Raw genomic sequence first — 24,425 nt, 5'->3', positions numbered from 1 at the left:
TTGAAATGTCCAGTAAAGCTACTGTGTTCCAGAAAAATAATTTAAGCTAGTCAGACAGTCCACGCCAACCTCAGAAAGACCCTTGCCTTGAGTCTGTGTTCCTGTGGATTTCATTCTTTAAGAACAGTTAGCTTTCCACTGGGGGCAGAGACTAGTGAGGTCTTGATTACATTCATCCCTCCACCTTGCAAAGTTAGTGCCCGTGAAGCCAGCCAGGGGACTCCATGGAGACCTGTGGCCAGTTGCAGCAGGGTAGGGGGTGGCCTTTGCAGAGCCCTCAGGGGAGAAAAGGTACTTTCTTGCTTCTGCTTCACTGGAGCTTCTTCTTTCAAGATTATGACCGTTTCTCCCTTTGATTCTGCATCTGTTCATCCATGTGTAAAATAAATAGATAGGTAAGTCCTTGTGGGATATAATAAGGGTGACAGACCAGCAAATGGACGCCCAACCCAGAGTGACGAGAACACTGAGAGAGGTGAGCTCAGGGCTCTCTGAGGGCCCCCACAGGGACATCCTCTTCCCCTGCAGGCCCATTGTCCGTGGACCTAAGCTGGGCCCTGTAACTAAAAGACAACAAACTGAACTCTCTAGCCTTTCATTTCTTTTCTAAAGCAGACATAATGTAACACCACTCACAGTTCATCATGAGCCATGTCGATGGTTCCAAACAAGGTCAAGTAAATGGATTTTTAGTTAGCCTCTGCATCCTTATCTAATTTCTTTAAAGAGTTCAAAAGTCTCTGACTTGAGAATATCTTTTCCTACCTTGGAAAATGTTTAGGTCTAAGGAGGCTGTAAATAACTTTTTTTCTCTCAAGTTCAGAATCAAATGAGAAAGAAAGCCCGGGAGACAGTCAAATGAGATAAGGATGCCAGTTTTTTGTTTTTTTTACCAAGAAGCTAAAAAGAGAATATGGCTTTAGACCTGAAGCCAAATGGGCTTGCTCAAACCTCATCTCTGAATTGAAAAGACTGAGCTATGCCCCACAGGAAATGTGGGCAATTTCAGGTGGTGCCCAGGGTGCCTGTGCACTGGCAGCTGTGTGTGTGTAGCAGGGTGGGGGGCGGGGGAGTGAGCACCAGGAGCACAGAGCATGCTCAGTTCCATCTCCCAGACTCAATGGAGACGCTCTGCCCTCCTGGCAGCTGAGAGCCAGAGGGCCCAGAGAGAACCTGAGGTGTCCCCATGCTTTTCTCTCCTGTATGAAGTAGGCCTGCTCTCCTCTCTGTGGCTGGGGAAGGAGTGAGGAAGCCCTGCCCTCCCCAGCAGGGTCTGGGTGCCCCTCAGCCAGACATCTTGCCTTAACTCTTCCCCCTCTGAGGAATTAGCAGAGGGAGCACCCCTTGGAAACTGCTGTGCTCCCTGTATTTAATTAGGTAGACAGGCTACTTGGTACTCATTCACTTCTGTACTCATCTAATTTTTTTTTTTAACTTAGAAGACATTTACATTTATTTTTACTTTCCCACATCACCAATCATGGGTGTGAGTGGCTTGTATCCCTATCGGGAAAATATGGCACTATCGAGTGACTATTGTATCCAATGGAGAACTCAGTGTTTGGTCACATCATTCAGGGCTCCTGGCTTTGGTCCCATCCACCCCTCTTTGAAAAGACCTATGTACTAATTTAGTTGAATCTTTTGTTTTCTTTGGCTGCACTGGGTCTTAGTTGTGGCACGGAATCTTCCTTGCAGCGTGTGGGAGCTAGTTCCCTGACAAGGGATCAAACCTCGGTCCCCTGCATTGGGAACACAAAGTCTGGACCACCAGGGAAGTCCTTAATTGAATCTTTGATGTCAAGTGGTAAGGAAGATGGTCTCATAAATATAGTACAGATGGGGAAACAAGCCCAGAAGACGTTTGCTTGAATTAGGAGCTAATTCTTATTCCACCACCAGCAGCAGCCCTCTTCTCTCAACTGAGTTGAGCTCTCCCTCGCTGGCTTTGGGGACCGCACTGACAGTGGCACCCAGGGACACTGGGTTCTGGTCCTGGGCACGTGCTGCTGTGGGCCGTGGGCCTCGGCCACAGACTGGGCCTTCTCAGGAGCTGGGAGGACAGGGCAGACCCACTCTGGGACCCGCTTCATTGTGTTACCCCTAGTTGATCCTACAAACAAAGTAATTGCCTGCTTTCCAATCTGATAGAATCCAAAAAAATGTGCACTGAAACGTGTCTGTTCTCCCAGTTGAGCAAAGCTTTCTAAACCTCTTTAACATAAAGTTTGAAAAGCCAGTTAAACCAAAGCTCAAACTAAGCGCTACCATGGTTTCTGGAGGCCTGGGATGGAGTGGTTTGGATACACCCTTAGGATCTGCTCCTGGAATGCGGTTGCCTGTTGTCTGTGCATGCGGAGAGTTCTGACTTTACAAGCGTGAGCCAGGCTGTTTAGTGCCAGGCTCACGCTGGGCTGGAGAAGCTGCCCTGCCAATGAATACCTTCCTGGCACCCTCAGCTCTGAGGAACCCCTCCACCCCATTGGGCTTAGAAGTCACACAACAATTCCCTTCAACTCCACCGTTGCCTCCCACACACCTCCAACCAAGGTTCGCATCCTTCCCGACACCTCACCCCACAGGCTGAGGGTACACTCCCACCCACACGGGCCCCTCCTCCTCCACCTCCCACCGCAGTGAGGTCCATCCAGGAACCCGGGTCTGCTCCCCACCACCCTGCCAAGCCTCTCCCTTCTGCCTCCTGACACTGCCCAGTCCCTCACCTTCCACACCTCTGACACAGCAGTGGGTCAGGCTGTTACCACTCACTTGGACTGAGCCACAGCCTCCTAACTGACCTTCAGACTCAGCTGCGCTGCATCCCCATACAGCCTCACTTGACCCACACACCAGTGGCCGTGCCACCTCCCTGCCCTTCGCTTCCCCTGAAGGTTCCCCATCACCCTTGACGTAGACCATGAGGCCCGTGATGATCTATCTGCCTGTCTGCCCTCAGAGCCGGTCCCTTGTGTAAATCCTCCCGACTGAGTTGGTTGGTCCTGTCTTTGTCCTACCTCAGAACTTGGCACATGCAGTGCATCTCACACAGCTTTGTAATCATATCTTTAATGCCTTCCTGTCTCCCCCAATGAGAATGTGAGCCTGGAATGTCCACCACAGGGCTTGGCACTGACCTGGCCTTCAGTAAACGTCTTAGGGTTTTATTATTTATGTGGATTTTAAAACTGATTAATAACTGATTATTGTTTAAGTACTTTCTGTGTATCCAGGTTATTTGGTTTTACTTCAGTTGCTATGCTTATAATTCCATTCATTTGGAAAAAGGAAAATGAATATTCCATTAGTGGTCAAAAGCAAATTCCAAATCATTTTCCATAAATAAGGGTTTTGTTTCCAAGTAGAGACAGATTTGTATTATAGGAATTTAGATCCTGTCTCATTCCGTTTTGTGTTTTTATGAGCTCCTAAGGGCTAGTCCTAAATGCCCCAGGAAAAGAGGGGAGGTGAGGGGGCTCTGGGACACCCCAGACTCCCAAAATGAGTGGACCTGGAGAGGAGGAGAGCTGGGGAGAGAGCAGGCAAGGGAAGGGAAGGTCCAGTGCCCCTTGAATTCTTCCCAGAAAGCAAAGATTTCATCTGTAAAAGAGACTAAGCTGTATAAACAAATGCAAAATATGAACTTGGATTTGTTTTTTTAAGCATCAAAGATATTCTTTGAAAAGTTCAGAGATCTGAAGATGGACTGGGATGTTAGGTGACATGATAGAGCTATTGTTGATGTCATGGTTTTTAGGGGCTTATCTTTATGCCTCAGGGGTGCACACTTCAGTATTTAGGTGACGTCTGAAACTTGCTTTCAGAATGGTATGGCCAAAAAATTACACACACACACACATATGTAACAGCCATTCACAGAAAGAGAGAGAAAGTAAATATGGCACCACCACCCCAATGCCCCCAGGAGTTTAGCTGCTGAAAGGCAAAGGCTGATCAGCTGATGGAAGCAGTGTGGTTGAACATAAAGCATCAGGCAGCTCTGGGCTTAAATTTTCAGTTCTGGCACTAACAAGCTGGTAACCTGCCCTCAGTAACTTAACCTCGGTGAGATCAGTTTTCTCAGCTTGAAGGTGGGGATAATAATATTCACATCACAGGCCCTTATAGGGATTAAGTGAGGCACTGTCTGCCTGGTTCTGTGCTGCACACGGGTGCTCAGTAAACATCGGTCACTTCCTCCAGTGGAGCAGAAGCAGAGCCAGATGTCAGTCACCCACAGACAGGGCCTCCCAGCCAGCCTGTCTTCCCAGCACCCGTCACCCGGCGTCTCTCAGAACATATACCCCTCAGTGGCAGCCACCCCAGCTCATGCACACGTGTAACTGACCCACGTGCCTACGGTCTTGTGGAAAGTCAGCACTAAACCGAGGAGGGCTGGCATCGTGGGGCAGAGGGAGAGGCGCTGGGGACACAGCCAGGAGACGGTGCCCAAGTCTGACTCAGACACACGAGCGGCAGGGGCCAGGGCGCAGGCTGGGGCACCAGGCGTGAGTGAGAAGTGAACGCTGTGGTCTGCCGGTCAGAGTGCCTTCTTGGCCTGACTTACCAGCCGCGCCTGCACAGACCACAAGGCAGAGCCCTCTGCAGGCTGCCCCTTCAATCCCTGTTGTTTCCAAATCATATTTCCCCCTTTTCCATCACTCCTTGTTCCACTCTTTCAGCCATGACTTTGTGTGAAAAAGCAGGCACGTCTGGGGTGGTCTCCAGCTCCATTCCCTCCAGCTCCCGCTTGCCGGCGGCAGGGTGACTGGAGGGCAGCTGTGCCCTCAGCGCCGGCAGGCGGCTGCAGAGCTCTTTTGACTCACTCTCTGCCATCACCCACAGCGGTGTGGTCCCTTGTGGGTTTTTCAGGTCTGTCTGGAGAGGGCAACTGGTGGGACACATGTGGCCTCACTTTCCCAAAAAGTCCAGGTAGCCCAGAGACAGCTTTCTGATGCAGAATTAACAAGGCCAGGCTTTGCTCCCATGAGCAGCCATGTTCGACTTCAAGAGGAAAAACTTGCCAATCAAAAAAGGGAGGTCAGATTCTGGAAATTCATAAGGATTGAGTTGAAAATCCAAGCAATTTCTTATTAAACATATGATGTTGCCTTCTCAGATAGTATTCTTCTTGCCACAAGGAGTTCAAGGGCTCCTGGCATGCCATGGAAAAGCTGAGCAATATCAGCAGCCAAATGAAAATCCAGGTTCAAAATTGCAATTTGCTTTCTAAGCTCCACCACCTGACTTCAATTCAGCACAAGTTAGGGGGACTGCAGAGGGCTAGGGGGTAGTATCCACCCCGCTTCTGCTAGGTCTTGGGCACTTTCACAGCAGTTGGAGCTCCTCTTATGGTTGAAGAACAGTGAGGGAGTGGAGGGCGTCCGTGATGTTGAATTGCTCACCATGTGCCAGGCACCTCGCTGAGACCTGGAGAAGTGGGTCTGTGTCCCAGTTCAGGTGCCAGGCTGGACAGTTCCCATAGGCTAGCCCACTTAGTCCTTTCAGCCACGGCCGGGTCTCAGGTATTGTCTCCTCTGCAAGGCCCAGAGAGGTTAGGGGATTAGCCAAGGTTTACAACTCAGAAGCACAGTCAAGATTCAAAGCCATTTGTCTATTAATAGACCTCAGGTTCAAACCCCAGCTCTGTGCCAAAAACCCGGCAGTTTCCTGCTGGTTTTGTCGTGATGGGGTCTGTGCCACAGCCTAGGTGACCCAGGATCCCAGGATGTTGAACCACAGGTAATCCTTGTTCCTAGTTTCCTTCCAGACCCCAGGCCTTCTTTAATGTTTCTGGGCCTCAGTTGACACCAACACAAGAAAGCCGGTATCCTGCACCTGGTGTACACTGCACACCAAACCCATCACTAGACACGAAAGGCAACTGGGTACTTTCTTGGGGTTTGCATGCAAGGTAGAAACTGGACATGTGTAGGGCTTAGTACTTAGGGGTGGCAGGAGCTAGTCCAGTCCCCAGGACCAGGGAATCTATGTCAGTTAGGTTACTTTGTTTGCAAGGGACATGAACCCCAAAAGAGAAATTGTTTCCTCATACCAGCTTCAAGTATGGCTTGATCCAGACATTAAATCTCATCAATCAGACCCGTATTTGGCTGCATTTGGCTTGGCCTCCTCTGCTGGTGCCGTTCTCAGGGGACTTTCCCTTCCTTGTGGCCAGGTTGCTGCAGCAGCTCCTGGCCATAACCTGCCAGGAGCAAGACAGTGGGAGAGAGTCACTTCCTAGTGACTGCCGCAGAAAGCATGGGGTCACATGCTGGTCTTAGAGTCCGTCATCGTGGCCAAGGGTTCCCTGGGTGCCAGGGGTAGGGCTCTTCCTGAAACACACACTAAGACGTGAAGGAAGGGTGGTTCCTGGAAAGGAAATCAGGGGGCCTGTTATCCAAAGGGCAAACAGATTAAACCGATAAGTGTGCACAGAGGCCAAACAGGAGCCATCGTCCCAGGCCCTTGTCCTCCTGTCTGATGACAGAAAAGTTCATACACAGAGCAGTGAGCAATCTTGAAATCAAGAGCATACATGGTAGAGAATCAAGGTCAGAAGTCAACCAGGCACCAGATAGAGAGGGGACAAGTGAGCGCATGGCAGGGAGGCATGTACAGGGGTACAGTCAGGGCTCACAGGTCACAGAGATGGACACAGTTGCCTGTGACAGCTTCCAGGGAGTGGGGTGTGCCAGGCAACCAGGGCCCAGGAGCGGAGAAAGAGCCAAGGTCACTTGTTCAGCAGATAATCATGGATACCCATTCTTTTCCACACCTGTGAAAACGCTGATGATCACACGGCCATACCCTGCCTTCAGGGGGCCCACAGTGTCACAGTGAGTGATTTAGCGTCATCCTGTGGTCAGAATCCATCTGGTGTGTGATCATGTCATGGGCCGTCTCAAAATTCCTTTTTGTTTGTTTTAAACATCAACCAGTTTGGTTTGAGGGGGGGTGACTCCCCGCCAACATGCTCAGGAGGCACCCATCACCTCATCACTGCTGACTTGCTGGAGATTCCTGTAGAGTAGACGCAATGTTTAATGAACGCCCTTGCTCTTCATCAGCTTCAAGGACTGGGCAGAGAGCTCGTTGTCCTAGTTTATGTGGAGCAGCTTTCTTCAGGCCACGTCTCAGATACTTGGTGAAGGTTCTGAACCTGAGAGACCAAACACAGCTGCCGTTGTAGCCTGTTCTAGAATGGGGTAGCAACTGACTTCAGTTAAGCCCTGGAATTCCCTATGCCTTGTCCACGCACTCCCCATGGCTTTCTCTGGCCAGTTGCAGTAGAGGATTCTTGCCTTCTAAACCGTTCCTTTGGCCCAAGGTAGAGCCTCCAGAAAGGTCCAACTGAAACACACCAAGGAATGGAAATCAGGCCACCTGGCAGGAAACTGGTGGTTGGATGAAGTTCGAGTCCAACAAGGCAGGAGTTCTGAACTGGGCTTCCCACCAAGGGAGCTGTCTGTTGTCCTCCTTCCCTTGGACAGAGCTCTTCCCCAGCTCTGGCCTGTCCCCTGACTCCCCACTCTACGGGGAACCCAGCTACCCCTGTGGTTTCCATCATTTTCTTTGCTCTGGCAGCTCCAGTGTCTGCTTTTCATCCACTCCTGTCTCACAAGCTCCATTCACTGCACTGTCTTAGGCTGTCCTTGGCCTTCCCCAGACCTGCCCCACCTTGGTTCCCCTTGGGCATCAGTCCCACTATGCCCATGCATCCGTCATATCCCAGGGGTTGCCCATCACTCTCGTCTGCTGATCTGGGAGGCACAAGGGGCATCAGAAACATCAGCAAGTAGTGAGATAGGCGAGCCCTTGAGCCCTCTGGAATGGGGGTCCCTCTCCAGGAGTCCCTCCCCAGGCACGAACATGCTGGATGATCAGGAGGACATACGCAGTCCCCCAGACCCCTCCCCAAACCCTGCCCACAGCCGGGCCTGCTGGGCTGGAGGCACCTGTGTCCATGATGTCAGGCCAGTTCCTTCTCACCCACAAGACTCTGCTAAGTGTCCCCACCCGGGGCAGGGTCCCTGCCTCTCCTGAAGTGCCCAACACAATTCCATATTCATGCCTTCACCAGCTGTTTGTGGGTATCTGCTCCAGTCCAGGCCCCGATCTGGTGCTAGGGGACCCAGAGACAAATCTGCTCCTACTGTCTCCAGTGCAGCAATGTCCTTCCTCTTCTGTCCAACTAACAAAATGCCATCAACCTCTCAGGGCCCACAAGGCTCCCTGACTCCTCCCAGCAGAGCCAGCCCCTCCCGGCGCTGGACCAGCACTTTCCCTGTGCCAGGCACACTGTCCCCAGACACGAATAGTGGCCACCTCCTCCCCGTGACCTTAGCAGCCTCCTAGGGCCTGTGCAGATGAGTTGCCCAGGGAGTCTAGGGAGCGACTGAGTGGTGAACACTGACTACACAGAAGGCCCTGAGTCATGCAGAGGGGAAGGCAGCTCTGTGCACTCCCCATGCCCTTGAACCGCCAGTCAGTTCAGAGAACAGGAGAGACCAAAGAGGGGAGGGCTAGCTGTTGTTCTGCAGGCCTGTGTTCACTTGAGGACCCCTGCGTGTAGTGCCGTGCGAGTGCAACAGGCCTCCTGCGTCCCCCAAGTCTGTCTGTGTTCAGCAGTGTGACAGCGGGGCCTCTTTGCCAGAGGACTGACCAGAGCCCAAAAGCAGCATTTCTTTTAAGGTCTGTGCTGGAGCAGCTCCCTGCCAGGGAGAGACTGAGCCCAGCAGGACAGGAGCAGGAAATCTGATTCAGCGAGACCAGAGGAGGCATTTTCTCAGATTAGAATTCTCTGTGCCAAAGGTGGAGAGTTTATCCCAGCAGGGAAGGGGAAATAAAACATAATATATTGGAAATAAATTCTATCCCACAAGCACGATCCTCCAGGAGAGTCAGCTCAGTGTCGCTGGCGGTCCCCACCCCACGGCCATGGGAGCGCTGTGCCAAGAGCTCCCTGTCGCCTTGTCCCCCATCAATCCCTGAGCCCTTTTGGGGATGAAGTGAATGATTAACCTGGCCGTGCTGGAGGGGGTGGGATGGGAGGTGGTGTGACAAGGGCTGCCTGGGAGGTGACAGGATGAGGAGGGGTCAGATGGGTCACGTTGGTTTTCATGCTCATGCAGACCTACTCGTGGAAGCCAGGCCCCTCAACAGGTGTCACCTCCCTGAGTCTTCTCAACATCCTATGACATCAGTACAGTTGTTATTATCCCCAGAAAGCTGATGCTCAGAGAGGTCAAGCAACTTGCCTGAGATCACACTGTACGTGGCAGAGCAAGACTTCCAAACCAGGCCTCCCTGACGCTGGAGCCCAGGCCCTCCCTCACTGTACCTCTCTCATCGAGCCTTCTGCCTCAGATCTCTCTGGTTCCTGGGGTAACTGGCTGTGGCTGCCAGTGGTTTGGGACATGCTTAGAATCCAGCAGTGCGGCTTAGGGTGGCTAAGGAGGTCAAGGTCACTGTTCTGTTTCTCCCCAGAATAAACCTAACAGAGCCCCGAATTTCTTCACACAGGGGTAAGAACACCAGCGGTGCTGCCCTTCTGAGTGCCTGCTGGGTGCCGGGCAGTGTGATCAGTGGGTGTTTGCATTTTCTCACATCATCTTCCCCAGACTGATGCAGGAAGGACCATGACTGCCCCAGTTCTTATTGGGGTCCAGGACCTTACCCTAATCCCCTGGTTGGCAGGATGGATTCAGATTCAGGACCCCGCCTTCTTCCACCACACCGCTCAGCTCGCTGGACCTGGGTCAGCTTGGTGGCAACAGCAGCAAAGGCGGCCTTGCCAGCCTCCTGCCCACTCGACCTGAGATGGCACTGACTGTGTCCCTAATTCCGGCCATTGTTTTTGCCGGCTTAGTTTTATTGTCGGTCTGCTTAATTCCATGTCTTCTGGAATATCAAATCATTTTGTTTATACTATAAAGAATTTTAAAATATAATAAAAGTACTAGAAGAGAATATGTAAAAGGGACTTCTCCTAAAGGATCACTGATTATATCTCACTTAACATGCGAAGTGTTGGGGGATTAACATTGCCTTGAAGCAATGTAAACTGTATTTTTGAGACCTTACTGCCCATCAGCCATATGGTTCCATGGTCACAGCCACCTGGTCGCCCTCCTTGGGATGTCCTGGTCCCTCACCCCTTCTCGGTGGATCCCTGTTTTCACTCTCTGGAGAGGTTGATAGCGAACGTTTCCAGAGGGGCAGTAAGTTGACCTTTGGCAAGATGGTGCCTGAGGAGGCAGCTGGGTAAAGCGATTAGCAGAAGGCAGGAGACGGTGGTGCTCCAGGACAGAGGGGCATCTGCACCCCTGAGCTGTCTACCAAACACCTTCCATTGCCCAAGCCGTGATGACCAGCTAAGAATTCTCCCCCTGCTGCCCTCCTGTCTTTGTGGTTAAAAAACCTGATGCCGGGCAGAACCCTGAGTTACTTTTTTATGCCCTCAGCGCCTTCTTTCACTTATCCAGTGTACTATGAGGCATGTTGGATTCCAAGCTCTGTCCAAGTCCCCAGGGTCACAAAGGCATGAGATGTGTGTCCTGCCTTCTTGGCACTCTTTGTCTGGGAGACACAGTGAACAAGCCATATGCAAAGAGAAAAGCTAGTGGATATAGGTGTTCTGACTGGAGAGAAGTCCTGAGAATGTTTGGGGAGACCAGGGGTGCCTTCTCAGTGACTTTTCTGCTGAATCTTGAAAGATAAGTTGTACATCAGGTGGAGCCAGGGGAGGAGGGCATCCCAGGTAAAGAGAATGACATAGCAAAGAGGAGGAGAGTCCCAACTCTTCAGAGAAGCAGGGGCTAGTGTGGGGCAGGGAGAGGCCAGGAGGTAGCTGGGGAGGGCCAGGAGTCAGACTGCAGAGGTAGTTAGTGACCAAGCCTTGGGGCAGCTTGAATGGTATCTCTTGGGTGTCAGGAGCCAGTGCGGGCTTATATTCGAGGGAATGGCCCCTGGAGGATCCACTCTGAGCTGCTGCAGGAAGGGGAGGAAGCAGGTGAGACAACTAATGGCACTGCCAGCATTCTGGCAAGAGCTCATGGATGTGAAGGTGAGGGGACGATGGGGAAGAGGTCCAGGAGACCAGACAGACAGACACCGCAGTCCACTGGATGCCCTCCCTGGGAGCTGTTGTCTTCACCGTGGAATGGCACAAGGCTGGCTGCTGGCTGCATTTCTCTCCTCCAGCCAGCATGCTCTAAAGGGAGGTTTGAGGTGCAGCCTGCAGTGAAAGCTGCGTGTGTTAGGATGAACGGGATCACTGGAAAGGCTCTGTGGAGAGACAGAGTGGCCAGCTGGGCAGAGACAAGGTACCTCCAGCCTCACTGTCCTGCTTTTTCTGCGGGACTGTCTTCCATCCGCCTTCCTTTCCCCCCTCACTCTGGGGCCTGTAACCAGGGTACCCATGGCTTACTCTCACCCCATGCCCCATCCCATAGCGAGGAAGGTTAGAGCTCCTTCTCGCTGGGTTGCCAGCTCTTCAGCATCCCAGGGCATTTCTGCCAAGGATGATGTACAATATTATGCTAAACCAGCTTTATGGGCAGCCTCTTAAAATGCAAGCCTCTGCCCGTGATGGATGGAGAACATCCAGTTGTTTAGCCAACCACTTACAGTTTGTTGCAAACCCGTAAGAACCACACAGGGGTGTCTTGTTAGGCTTGTTACGCCAAGGACCCCATAAATAAATAGCAGAGTGTGTCTTGGTACATCAGGGCTGGAGTATGGAAATGGAGGCACTGCATAAATAATACATACTTACAAAATAAATACATCAGTACGTTAGCGTGAACAGCCATAACCAAACCACCCTGCGTAACAACCAGGAGAAGCTCCGGGGCCCGCCATGTGATTGGCTGCCATCCATCAGTGTGCATCAGCACTTGAAATGACCACCGAAGGGAGGAGGTCCTCCTGCGTGCTGACCTCGAGGTCTTGGAGTCGAGGCAGGTGGTGAGATTGCAGGTGGGCGCCCTGACGCGCAGCTCTGCCGCCAAGGTGTGCAGCCTACCACGGCCGTGTGTTCCTGCAGCTGGCTTAGGGTCTGCCGCCAGCAGAAGGCTGCTGAGCACCGAGGAGTGGGATGTGAGGGGCTGTACCTCCAGGAAGACAGTCGGCTTGCGGGGGAATCGGATTTTCTCATTATGCACATTCACTCAGGCTTAGGAGTTGGTGGGTCGACTTTTCAAGGGACTCTCACTAGAGCCCTGAAACTTTCAGGTTGGGCTGCGTTTTCAGAAGGTTGGTTTCCCATCTCCCACTGCCCCCTTCTCGAGTCGTGAACCCCACTGGGCATCCGGCTCCAGCATCCGGAGCTCCAAAGAGGCAGCTGACAGAATGGCCACGGGAGTGGGTGCCCCTCCCCTTGGTTGTAATGGCACAAGACTGGATTTCAGTATTTTAAATGAAAAATATATGCAGTTAGCTGTGCGCTGACAATGTCCTTGAGGATTTGACAGTGAGATTTTCCAGCAGTTGGTCTTCGTTAGGATCCTGGCGGTGTTTAATAAGGCAGTCGAACTGCTGGCACCTTGGGCTCCTGTTTGTTCTCCGAGGGCTCTGGGGCTGCTGCGGTAAGCACATCGACCAGAGCTGATCATTACAAGGGCGTACGCCACCATGAATAAAAATGTCACACGTTTTCCCATCTCACAGCGGTACAAAATGTCAGTCCTGTCAAACACACGTTGCAGGGAGCTGTGTGCAGTCCGTACAAATTGGAGAGCTGCATATCCCCCCAGCCTTCTGATATTCTTCATTTGAAGCTGAAGAAAAACAGTTGTTAACCTATTAGCTAGGATTTTAAACTCTGCTGAGGCGGTGGAGGGCTAGACTTTGACACAGATAGAAATGTATTCCAGGGTCCAGGAATTTTAAAACCAGGATCTCCATCCATTTGTTCTGAGGGAAGAGAGGGGAAAAAAAAAAAAACCCATCTCTGTCTGGCAAACCTGACTGTCTTTAACAGACATGGGGGAAATTTGACATGAAATATATGGGGGGTATTTCACATCTAAGCTTCCCACCTGTGCATTCTCCTCAGAAAGTCTTGCTCTTTGGGGTGGCCTTGGGCTCAACCCGTTAGACCGGGATGCCTGTAGGTTGGGAGTTTTTGCTGATCAGAAGCAGGCCGTTCCTGATCAGAAACATCGCCAGCTTAGTGGACAGCAGCATTCAGTGACAGGATGACAGCCAGTTGGTCCACATCGGTCAAATGCTGGGCGACGGTCTTGCTGACCATTTGAGGCTAGTCCTGCGGTCTTGGGCAAGCATCTACTTTGCACTGACCATGCACAGGCCTTGCACCTAGAGCCCAGGATCCTGACGTGACCAAGATAACCATGGCACTTGTGAAGAGCCCCTTGTCTTTAGCGGAGGGACAGAAGAAAGAAGCCTAGCTGCATCCAGTCAGAAAGAGAGGGACAGCGTCTGGGAAGGGGACAGAGGCTTGAGGGAAGAGCTGAGCCCACCAGGTCGGCAGGTGTGGGGAGGGCACACAGAGTGAGCACGTGCCTTGGGAAGGGCTGTGGCACAGAAGCACAGGGCAGCCCTTTGTGGGGCTGGACAGGGGGGCTGCCTTTGGTATGATGGGACATGGAGCTGGCGGGCCAGGGACCGGATCTTGAATAGCCTGTCGAGGACTGCCTACAGGATGTGACCAGTCCCCCAAGCTGTGGGTGGGCTGGGACGGGGGCTGCCAGTGGCAGGGTGAGCCATGTGGAAGCTGTCATAATCACCGGACTCCCTTTCTGGAGAATCACAGGATTCTGTGCCATTCTGTCTGTACAACTGCAGAATCAGGAGAAGATGTTTATTTTAATTTCCTAGCAGTGTACTGCTTGGGGTAGACATCATTCCTGAGATGATAAATTAGCCTTGGTTTTGCTGAGTGGGCCCTGGCCCTTAAACGTACTGAGCAAACCCTCCCCAAGTCAGGATGCAGGCCTGGAGACATGTAGGTGGCTGCAAAGACGAACATGTCTGTGTGGTCAGAACAGACCTAGCAAGGCAAAAAGCTCAAGGATACGAGGGGTAGGGGGAAGAACTCCCCCAGGAGCGGGGAGCACCCTCATCCTCAAGGGGTAAATTTCAGCATCTTCCTCTGCCATTTGTGCATCAGGTCTGATGGAAGGAGTGTGGGCTTCTTTGGGGTCAGACTTAACCTGAGTCTGGAGCCCGGCTCTGCCACCTGTTAGTGGTGGGGCCTGGGCAAGTCACTGAGCAGTGCAGCCTCAGTTTCTTCATCTACCAAATGGGGAGTTTTACCTTCTCTGCAGGGTTGTTGAGATCACTAGAGACCTTCCAGGTAGAACTTCTAGAACAGAACCTGGAACACAGCAAGTGCCTCAAAACAGCCACCCACCCCCCCACCCGCCACTGCTATCAGAGGGGGATTCTCCCTCCCAACATCTGGAAGCCCCTCCTCGCATCGCCCCCTCCTGGGAATGTCACCCAGGCACCCTTGATGGCATCCCAGATGGCTGCCCCGCTGTGGGTAGCAGTGGAGCCCCCGCCCCTTGCTCCTGTCTGGGCAGAGAATGGCACGCGTCAGCAAGGCTCCTGGCCCCTGCCCAGCCACGGCCACATCTGCTGCCCGACCTCAGGCCGCCAAGGGATGCCACCGATTGAGGCCGAGCAGCTGCACCTGACTAAAGACAAAAGGCCCCCCCTTCCCCTGCCCCACTGCTGGCCCTCCTCCCTCCCCCGCCTCTGTCCCCCAAGCGGCCGGGGTCACCCAGCCCCCTCGCTGCCTTCCCTCCCAGCTGCCTCGCCGCTTTTGTTCAGCATGTGAACTTCCCCGTCAGCCGAGCTCCTTGCACGGGAAGTAATCAGGGATCTTGACAAGGCTTCAAACCACAAATGCCACTACAAATTAACCAGCACCACTACAAAATACTACTCCTGTCAACATCGGGGAAGAATGCTTCGCTCTCAGGACCAGGCGAAACCGTCTCTCAGCTCAGCTCTCACTCACGGGCCCGGTGGAGAGAATGGCCTCGCAAGGTGACTTGTTGAGGTGGCTGAGTCCCTGGCGGCCTCTCTCCAGGGACACCGGCTTCCAGACCCAACGGCAGGCGCTTTGGCTTTTCTTCGAGGGCCACATTCAGTCCCCAGCCCCCCATCGAGGCTGCCTGAGGAAGGTTAGCCACGGGCACATGGGACCTGTCTCCAGAGTCTGACAACCAGCGCTCGAAGGCCAGCCCCACCAGCTTCCTAGTGCAGTGTGCCGACTCAGGCAGGAGAGGTCACGGCCGCACCTCTGTCTGGAGCTTTAGAACTGACTGGGATATACTGGGTAACCCCTGGCCTGTCGAGGGTGCTCCAGGGTGCGGCCCCGCCCCGCCTCCCGCTCCCACGAAGAAGCACCTTCCCTCACTGTGTGCAACAGGATGGAGACTTCTCACTCAGCTCTGACGGGGAAGTCGGTCCCACACAGCATCTTTCAGTGAGCACCCTCCCAGATTAGAGCCTGGAGCTGAGGGTTACTTCTACAGATTCCGCAGGGCCCGAGGACCCCGGGGTCCCCCCGAAGGGCCCAGGGCCTGGCCAGCACTGTCGGTACAGAGCACGTGCTGTAGGACACCAGCGCAGTCTTCTCCGGCACCCTCGCTGGCACTCTGAAGCGGAGGCAAGCATTTGATCCTCCCCAACAAGCAGGATCAGCTCTATCAAGTGTGGACGAGAGGATTCAAGATAATGACAGGAGTTGGGGGACAGGCGAGAGCTGTGCCTGAGAGAGCTGGTTGGGCATTTCAAAGGAGACACTCCACACAAATATAGCTTCAATACACTCCTTTCTGGAGGCCTATCAAAAGAAGCCCTCTTTTATTTCCATACCTTGCATAATAGTGGCTCTCCCTTCCCGAGGAGTAGAGGAGCCTTGCTCTCAGCCCAGAGGCCCTTTGTAAAGCCACAGAAAGCTTTGTCTTCCTCTCCCAGCCGGGGCCGTTTCATGCACAGGTCAGAGCATTGATGTAGCTACTAGCCAGGAAAATTAACCAGGTGAACTCTTGCCTCGTTAAACAGTGACGGGGTTTAATTGTGAATTTTCTGTTTCACCCTGTCCATTGCTGGCAGCGGATGTGGTTGGGGCATGTCCCCGGGACAGAGAAGCCCCCAGCATCTCCCCTGCCTCCCCACTGATGCCAGGGCCTCCTCTGGGTGGGTAGAGGAAAATCTGACAGAAATGGGACAATTCAGGACACCATTCAGACCCAGAGGATCTGAGACCCCCTTTAAGGCTGACCTTGGAGGCCACCATTCTTATGCCTCCAGCCACCGTTGCATGCACCCCACTTTCTCTGGCCCCTGGAACAGGAAGTGTGGAGGCCCTGGTTGCCGCCCTACCCCAAGCTTTGCGTGCATATCCCTCAGCCTTCAGTGAAGCTGCTCGGCATCTCTGGTCATCCTTCCCCAGACCTCTGGTCCCTGCTTGCAGTCTAGCCTGTTGCCTCACTGACTTTGACATTTCACCTTTGCGTGGCCTTAGGTAGTGCGTGTCTCCCCTCTCTGAGCCTGCTTTCCCAGCAATGAATTGGGGAGACTGATTCTGACCTTGAAGGAATGTTGAAGGGATGGTCCAAGGTGTGTCCTCCTTAGGGACTGGGAAAATCCATGCATTGGTTCTGGAACAGCCGACCCCTCCCACGTCCATCACAGGACCAGTGCGTGATTAACGTGAGATGAGCTCTTTGACCCTCATCCACTGCTCGGTGTGACCCTGGGCAAGTCTTTGCCTCCCCTCGTCTGTGAAATGGAGTCATGACCCTCGTTCCTGGCATGAGGCTTCCTGGGCTGGCGAGCAGTACACTGCCGAGGCGTCAGTTCACAGCAGGCCACAACAGCTTTGGGCTCTGCGCCCCCTCGCAGGCTGCCCCCGCCTCCTGCTTTACTATCTGCCCAGGTCTGCGCCCAGCAGTGAAGCGTTCTCCACCCTGCAGCCCCGTGCTGGGTGCCCGCTCGTCCATGCCACCCAGGTAATTAAGTTGATATTCCAACATAGCTTCCCCTCCTGACCTTTTGGAAACAATGTGTTTTGCTGCATCAACAAATTAGCTGCAAATCAGATGCTGTTCTCATCAATGTGGATTTCATAGCCAATGAACATACTCACCTGGTCCCCACAACTGACAGATATAAACGCCGAGGGCCAGGCAGAGACTGGCAGAGGTCAAAGAGTCCCTCTCTTCTCTGGGACTTTGTGTCAGTCACACTTTGGGGCTTACCGGCTCATGTCCACATCTCCCAGCAGTCATGTGGCCAGCTGGTGAGTTGACAACATGGAGGCCTAGACAGGCCATAGCTGGAAGAGAGTATCTGTCCTTAGGAGCCTACCCAACCTCCTCCCATCCATCTTCTACGGCAAGAACACCAAAGGCCTCTGATATGTCCCTTCCTATCTGAATTCTTCCCCCTGCACTCAGGAGAAAACCCACACTCCTTAAGCTGGCATTTAAGGCCTTAAATTACGTGACCTCCACAGGCCATTCCTCCCAACCTACCCCATCCTCATATTCACCCTCAGTCTTGCTGGATCGCTGTGGTTCCCGTCTCGTGCACTTAAGTTCTGTACTCCCCCGCCATCAGATAGAAGAGCCCCTCCGGTGCTTCCACACACCTCAGCACCCCTCTCTCCTCTGTTATAACCCCTCCATCAGAGTGGGAACCCTCTGAGGGCAGGACTGGGTCTTATTCAGGACTGTGCCCTTCGCCTGTACAAAATATACTCCATTGTTTGTTGAATGAATCGAGACAAGAATCTTCTTTGGAAAGCACTGGAAAGAGATGCTAAAATAAGGAAGGAAGGCGAGGATGTCAGTCACTCTCTCACCAGCCTGCTTTCTAAGGCACAGATCTCCTAACAGCAGAGTAGAAAGGATATGGAGTAGAAAAACCAAATCAGAAAGGATTCCAGATGACTTTGGAAGTTTCGGTTGACAAGGATAGCACAATGAACTAAGAAAACCTGCTTGTTTTAGTTCCTGCTAATAGCTCGGTGACCTCATGTTAGTCACTTAACCTCTCTGGGCCGCCTCTTCTGCAGGGAAATAACCTTCCTCTAACTTGCCTCACCAGGGAATGTGAGGCTCAAAGGAAAGAAGAGAAGTAGAAATGCTTTGAAAGGAAAATACATCATGTAAATAGAAGAGATTAGTAAAACCCAGTCCCTTTCAACAGTGCCCTGCTCAAAGCACGCTTCCTTCGAAAGCCAACATCCTGGCGTTCACAAGACTCTTCTGGGAAGACTTGTGGATTTAAGGGAGGGACAGAGGATCGGATGTTCTCATTTCATCAGCAGGTTGCCGGACCAGAGCCTCCCACAGCCGGGATGCCCTCCTATAGCATCCTCATGCCAGTGCTGGTGACTCTGGAGTTATTTCCATTTTACAGAAGACTTAACTGAGGCTTAGATTGAATAACATGCCAAATGGCAAAGCCAGGATTGAATTCAACTAGAAAATTACAGAGCCAAGTCATGAACATGAGTCTTTCCAAAGTCTATTTCTTGGGGTTTTAGCAATGCTTTTTGTACTCTAAGAAAGGTATTTTTCTGAGAAGTAGGTCAAATTCCATTGAATCATACACCCCTTAAGGACAGACTCTATCCTGTTCTCCTGAATCCCCAGGCCCTGGCCCCAGACAATTGTTCCATCACTGCTCACGGAAGGGATCTTTGCACTCTGGGAGAGTGAATCTGCATCTGGACTCCACGTGACTTTCAGAAAGGCGGGTGCTTATGTTGGCCACTGAAACCTCCAGTGCCCCCACTGGAGTGCCAGAGCAACTGCTGAACAGAACTCTTCTTAGCCAAAGATTGCCAAAGGCCCAGCCTTTTTAAACTCACTTAAGAACCAGCCGTCCATGTAGCCAGGGAATTGAGGATCGCACGTGACGTGATTTCTCTGTAAAAGTGCCTGGACCTCTCAATTCTCTGCTCCAAGGCTCTTCTGGTTTGGTCTCCTCTTGTGCAGCTGTGGGAGGGGCCCTGGATTTACAGTCAAGAGGCCTGAGAGCAGGCCACTCTCCCTCCCTCCAGTCTGTGTCCCTATCCATGGAAGGATAAGCTCCTGGCACTAGAGCCATGGAAGAAGCAGACAAGGCCACCTGAACCTGGGACTTAGAGCATGGGTGGGGTTGGTGTGGGGGTTCCAGTTTACTGAAATGACTTTCACGGAGTCTGGCCAGCAATGTGCAGTCCTCCCGGGCCTTACCTCAACCTATTGTAGCCCCACATTCAGTCACTCCCTGATTCAGCTTCCCGAGCACTGGAGCCATGTTCTAGAAAACAGTGTGTTGAGTTGATTTTTTTCCTAGCTTCCCTCTGCACCCTCTCATCCCCACTAAGTCACCACCACTCCATGCTATGGCCTGTTCTAATTGTCCCCAGAGGACTCATCTCTCCTCAGCCTGCGTCCCCCGCTGTCATGCCCCCCAGCATATTTGGGGAACAGCAACCACTACAGCTCAGCAGCGCTCTCACCCTCTCCCCTCCAAGAGGCAGAAGCTTCTTAGCAGTGCCTTGCCCTTGGGAAGCTGCTGTGATCCACCCCGTGTCTCACTCAGAACACGTGTACCGCATTACCCTCTCTCAGTGTCTATAAATCCCCCTGGTTTACTCTCCTGGTTTCTAGGTTGGGTGTGGTCAAGAGGCAGCTTTTCCCACCATTTATAAATTCGGTTGCGAAAGAGCTAATACTTCCTGATGACAATCAAAGCAAAATAATTACAGAATCTGGAGAACTGACATCCGTTGTGTTTCTTCTACATGTGCCAGGAAGGTTCAGTCAGAAATCTTGCTGAGCACCTATTTATCCAGTACCACACTAGACCCCAGGATAAGCAGAGAAGTTAGATGAGTGAGCTGATAATTACAACCTTTGTACCAAGAATACATGGCAGGCAGAGCATCTGACCCTCGCCGCTCAGGGTAGGGCAGGGCCGGCCCCCTGGGGGAGGTGGTGCTTGAGACAGATAGCAAAGGATGAACGGAGGCACCAAGAGTGAGACAAAAGGAAATGGAAGGTGTTTCAGGAGCAGCCTTCAAGAACACCTGAGCTTTCAGGGAGAGCAAGGGGGTGAGTGGGGCAGGGTTGGAGGGAGAGAGGAGTTTGCAGAGGCTTACGTGTGGGGCCCAGACTCTGGAGGGCTTTGAACACTTCAGTCAGCATTTTCCAGGGAATATTTAACAGGTGTTATAGGGGATGTGAGTCTGTTCAAATAAATATGGGAAGCAGGACTTTTATGGGGCGGGGTGGGGGGAGGGAAGAGTTAATACTGTTTTGCCTGTTGAGGGTAGAGTTTTTATCAGAAGGGTTGACAGGCTTTGCTGTGCTAACCGGCGTCGTAAATCTCCAAACAGAGCAAGACTCAACACTTCTCATGTCTGCCAGGGGAACCCCCTTTTCTTCTTTCATACAATGCATCTCCCAGGATGGTATTTCTCAGAAGATAGCTCAGGAGATGCCAGCCTTCCACTGGGATGATTTAGGCTGACAAAGAACATAATTGGGCATGTTTGTTTGTTTGTTTTAAAGTCCACTCTGAAATAAGATGGAAGATGGTTGGAGGGGGAAGAAGCTGGAGGGTGGGAAAGCTGCTAATGGTGATAGTTGCTGGTGTCTACTGGCCAAAGATCTTGGCAAACATCATCTCATTGAAACTTTGTAACAGTCCCCTCGGGTGGGTAGTGCCATTACCTGCATTTACAGATGAGGAAAGTCAAGCTTGGATGGTTAAATCGCAGGCTTGGGTTCAGTGTGAGACTGTCTGACCCCAGAGGTCATCTCCTAAGCCCCCAGCCCCACTGCCACCCCTGCCGGCCAGGTCAGAGGTGACTAGTGGTGAGGGCTCTGGAGCTCGAGAAGGAGGCCACCCAGAAGCAGAGGGACCGAGAGCAAGGGGAGCAGAGGGTGTTTGTGAGAGTTGAGGGGTTGGACGAGGACCATAGCCTATGTGCCTGCGGGCAGCCATGCTCGTCTTTCTGGGCGGCATCCCAACCCTCGACAGTCTCCAGCTGAAGAAGGGTCTCCGAGTGAGGGTTTGCCCACACTCCAAACAGCACAGGATCCAGGAAGCCAGGCTGATTTCCATCCAGATGTGCTCTTAGGGTGCCATGAGGGACCCCAGTTCTCCACTAAGTCCGTCAGCCCACTTTCTCCATAGGCCATTCCGCCTGGCCCCGTGCTGGGCACCAGGGATCCAGGGACTCTGAGACACAGCCTCTCCCCGCAGGAGTCGGGTGTGGAGAAGGAATTGTAAGGCAGGTTTGCTGTCTGGAGGACCACTCCAACCAAGTGAAGCTCTGAAGTGCTGTCCAAGAGAAATGTAACAGGAGCCACACATGCGAACCACATATGGAATTCTAAATATTTTGGTAACTGTATTAAAAATTAAAAAGAAACAGACGAGATTAATTTTAATAATATATTTAACCAAAATATCCAAAACATTTTCATTTCAACATATAATCAGTATAAAAAGTTATTGAGATATCTTGCATTCTTTTTCAAACTAAGTCTCCAAAACCCAATGTACATTTTACACTTAACAGCACATCTGAATTTGGATTCACCCTGTGTGGCCATTGGCCCCTGTCGTGGGAAGTGCAGGTCTGGACTTTGCGGCATAATGACGGACCTCTGTGAACCACAAGACTGATGGGAAGAACCAACCAGAAGCCTCCCAGGGCTTGCCAAGTGTCCGTGACCTTGGTCTAGTGTGGACTTTACTCTCCTTCCACTGTGTTCATCTGCCCCACTGTCCAGGGCATCTAGATATCTGGGCAGGCTATTGAGAGAACAAAGCTTGACTTTGGACACAGAGGGTTCAAGCTAAGAGATCTGTGCTCCACTGATTTTTATTCAAAAGCCAAGCATTTTGTGCAAATTGTATTTATTCATCAGACATTTATTAAGAAGATACATTTTCCCCATGGTACAGGGATGAGTCCCTCAAGGAAATGAACGTTTGAAGGAGTAGGAGGGCAGAGGGGCAGACACGGGGCGACACTGGGTGATGAGTGGGAGCACTGGGGAACAGCACCCCACCTTGGCAGAGTCTCGAAGAACAAGCAAAGTTTGCCAGGCAGATCAGGGTGGGGTGGGTCATTCCACCTGCTGGGTAGGCATGAAGCAGGCCTGAGAGCCTCGGGCCATGCAAGGGTCTTCGAGTGAGCACGGGGTGGGGGGAAAGTTTGGGAGGGGTCTGGGTAGGGCACAGCAGAGGCCAGGTCTTAGAGGATTTAGAACGCCAGCCCAGGGCCTTGGTGAACTGTCACCCCAGGACAGGAGAGGACAGCAGAGTCTCCAAGCTGGGGGTGGCAAGGTCACACTGCATTTAAGAAAACTCCTCTCGGCCAGAGTGGAGAATGGCTGAGGAGCTCCAGGCGGGGGCCCAGCTGATAATAGTGATCCAGGCCGGAGGTGGAGGAGAGGGCCTCAGACATGGGGTGTGCAGGAGCCGGCAGCCAGCCATGGGAGTGGGAGGCATCAAAGATGGCCCTTGGGCTCAGGCTTGGGTGGCTGGATGCCCGGAGCTGTGTGTGAAAATGCGTCAAACCACCTCTGTGTGTACTGATTCCTTAAGTTTCCACTTTAATGCAGCCACAGAGACTCCGTCCCACTCGCCCGCCGCCTCCCAAGATACAGCGCTCGAGGCCCGTGAGTAGCCAGTGGTTCTGCCCTCTCACCTAACACTGCCTGAGCCGTCTCCCCGCCTGACTAAACCTCGGGGGTCTGAACTCAGCTGCCTTGCCAAGGAAAACCAGGAAGTGGGTTTTTCAGCTTCCCTCTGTGTGGCATGTACCCGGACTTGCATTTCCTGAGCTTCTGTCTCTTTCTTCTGAACCAGTTTGGCAACTTGCAGGTTGGAGCTGTAGGTAGCGGGGCTGCTGTGTGCTGTGTCTGCTGTGCGTGCCTGGTTTGAGCGCGTCTCCTAGGTTGAGCCACGTTGCTAGCCAGTGAGCTTTAAAGGCTGCAGCCGCCTCTTCCTCACAAAGGAAACGGAAGTCTGGCAGCAGGGGTCTCGTTGTGCCAGATCTTGGTTTGGAAATGCACTTGATGTGCCTTCCCAGGGGCGGACACTACGCCCAGAGAATATCGAGCCGGCTCAGATGGAGACCAGTCTCCTCCTCTCCCGGGCCGCACATGGGGCTCCACCTTCCCAAGCAAAGCTCCGAGGATGGGCAGAAAAGCAGGACGAGATGTGATAAACCCACCAACACCTGGGAATGGGCAGGCAAGGGAGAGGGACCCATCCATGTCTTCTCAAGAGAAACGCCTTTGGAAAATACTGGGCGTGGATCCGGTGTTCAGCATCAGTGAAGTCCTTTTTCTTGTGAGCTAAGGCTTCAGTCATGCTGAGGCCTGATAACTTTAGCAGCTTCCTTTAAAGTGGGAAGGAAACTGGCTGGGACCATTGAGTGAGGGCTGTTGACCAAGAGAAGAGTTTCTCTGTTTCTTGTTCAAAGCAGCCACCACTCTTGCAGTCAAGCAAAAGGGGTCTGGTTGCAGCCCAGTGGCCATCATGTTTCCCCACAAACCCGAGTCCCAGCCCCTCCTGCCCTCCCTGCTGTGGTGTCCACATCCATCTTGAAAAGTGTGGCAGCTGAGGGGTGCAGGTGACTGGGCTGAGCTGTGTCTGGCTTTTTTTTTTTTTTTAAGAGTTTATTAGAGTGAAGATCTATTTGAATCAGATGGCACCAAACCAGAAGTGGTTAGGAGTGCTCTCAAACTGTGTCTTTTGAATCCTTGTTGCACGTACCTAATGTCGGATGGGTGGCCTTCTCTGCATGGATGTTGGAACATTCTGTGGCACTGTCTTCCTTCCCTTCCCTTCCCTCCCGTGTACGGGAGCTGCAGGGCTGGGGTGGAGGCAGCCATGACACTGAGGTTCCACACATGACAGAGCCATCCCATACCCCAGTCACACCATGGTCAGCACAGCTGTCGAGGGGCTGAAATGTTTCTGCTTATTGTCATTGGGTGGGAGGCACAAACAGCAAAGAGAAACTGCTCTGGGGGACAGGAAGCCAATGTCTGGGTCAAGTGTTGTGTGATTTAGTGAGAATTTCAGTGCAGTCAATAGCAATGTGGATCTGGGGAATAGACAGAGCCAGGCTTGATACCCGGATTGTGTGACTCTAGGCAAGTCCTGAAGCTCTCTCTGAGCCTCGCCCCTCTCTCTCTCTAATACACCCTTGTTCATGGAGGTTTTTTGTGAGCATGAGTATAGACGTCATTTGTAAGGCTCCTTGCACAGGGCCTGGGACACAGTAGTGGTTCTTATTCTTCTTAATAGATTTTTCAGTCTTAAAACTTCTAAGGAATGACCCAGTTTCTTAATCATTCACCTAGGATTTTCATAGTCAGCGAATCATTCTTAGTCATATCATCCCAGCTGAGCCTCACAGA

The 24,425-nt window shown here is 52.3% G+C and overlaps 1 protein-coding gene across 7 annotated transcripts in view; it reads left to right on the top strand.

Moving 5' to 3' along the window:
• Window positions 1-24,425, top strand: part of DENND1A (DENN domain containing 1A) — a 530,572-nt gene that overhangs the window by 480,143 nt on the left and 26,004 nt on the right. For 3 of the 7 annotated variants that reach the window (XM_061433489.1, XM_061433487.1, XM_061433490.1), the window contains one exon: window positions 22,617-22,673. The exons of 3 other annotated variants lie outside the window; for them this stretch is intronic. In XM_061433489.1, coding sequence (XP_061289473.1) covers window positions 22,617-22,673 — 57 coding nt within the window. Of the gene's footprint in view, window positions 1-9,522; window positions 12,971-22,616; window positions 22,674-24,425 lie in introns of those variants that run through there. One more of the 7 variants, XM_061433494.1, reaches the window with a different exon arrangement.

This window comes from Bos javanicus, chromosome 11, assembly GCF_032452875.1.
Source record: "Bos javanicus breed banteng chromosome 11, ARS-OSU_banteng_1.0, whole genome shotgun sequence".
Taxonomy (NCBI): domain Eukaryota; kingdom Metazoa; phylum Chordata; class Mammalia; order Artiodactyla; family Bovidae; genus Bos; species Bos javanicus.
This window is presented reverse-complemented; position numbering and strand designations above follow the sequence as displayed.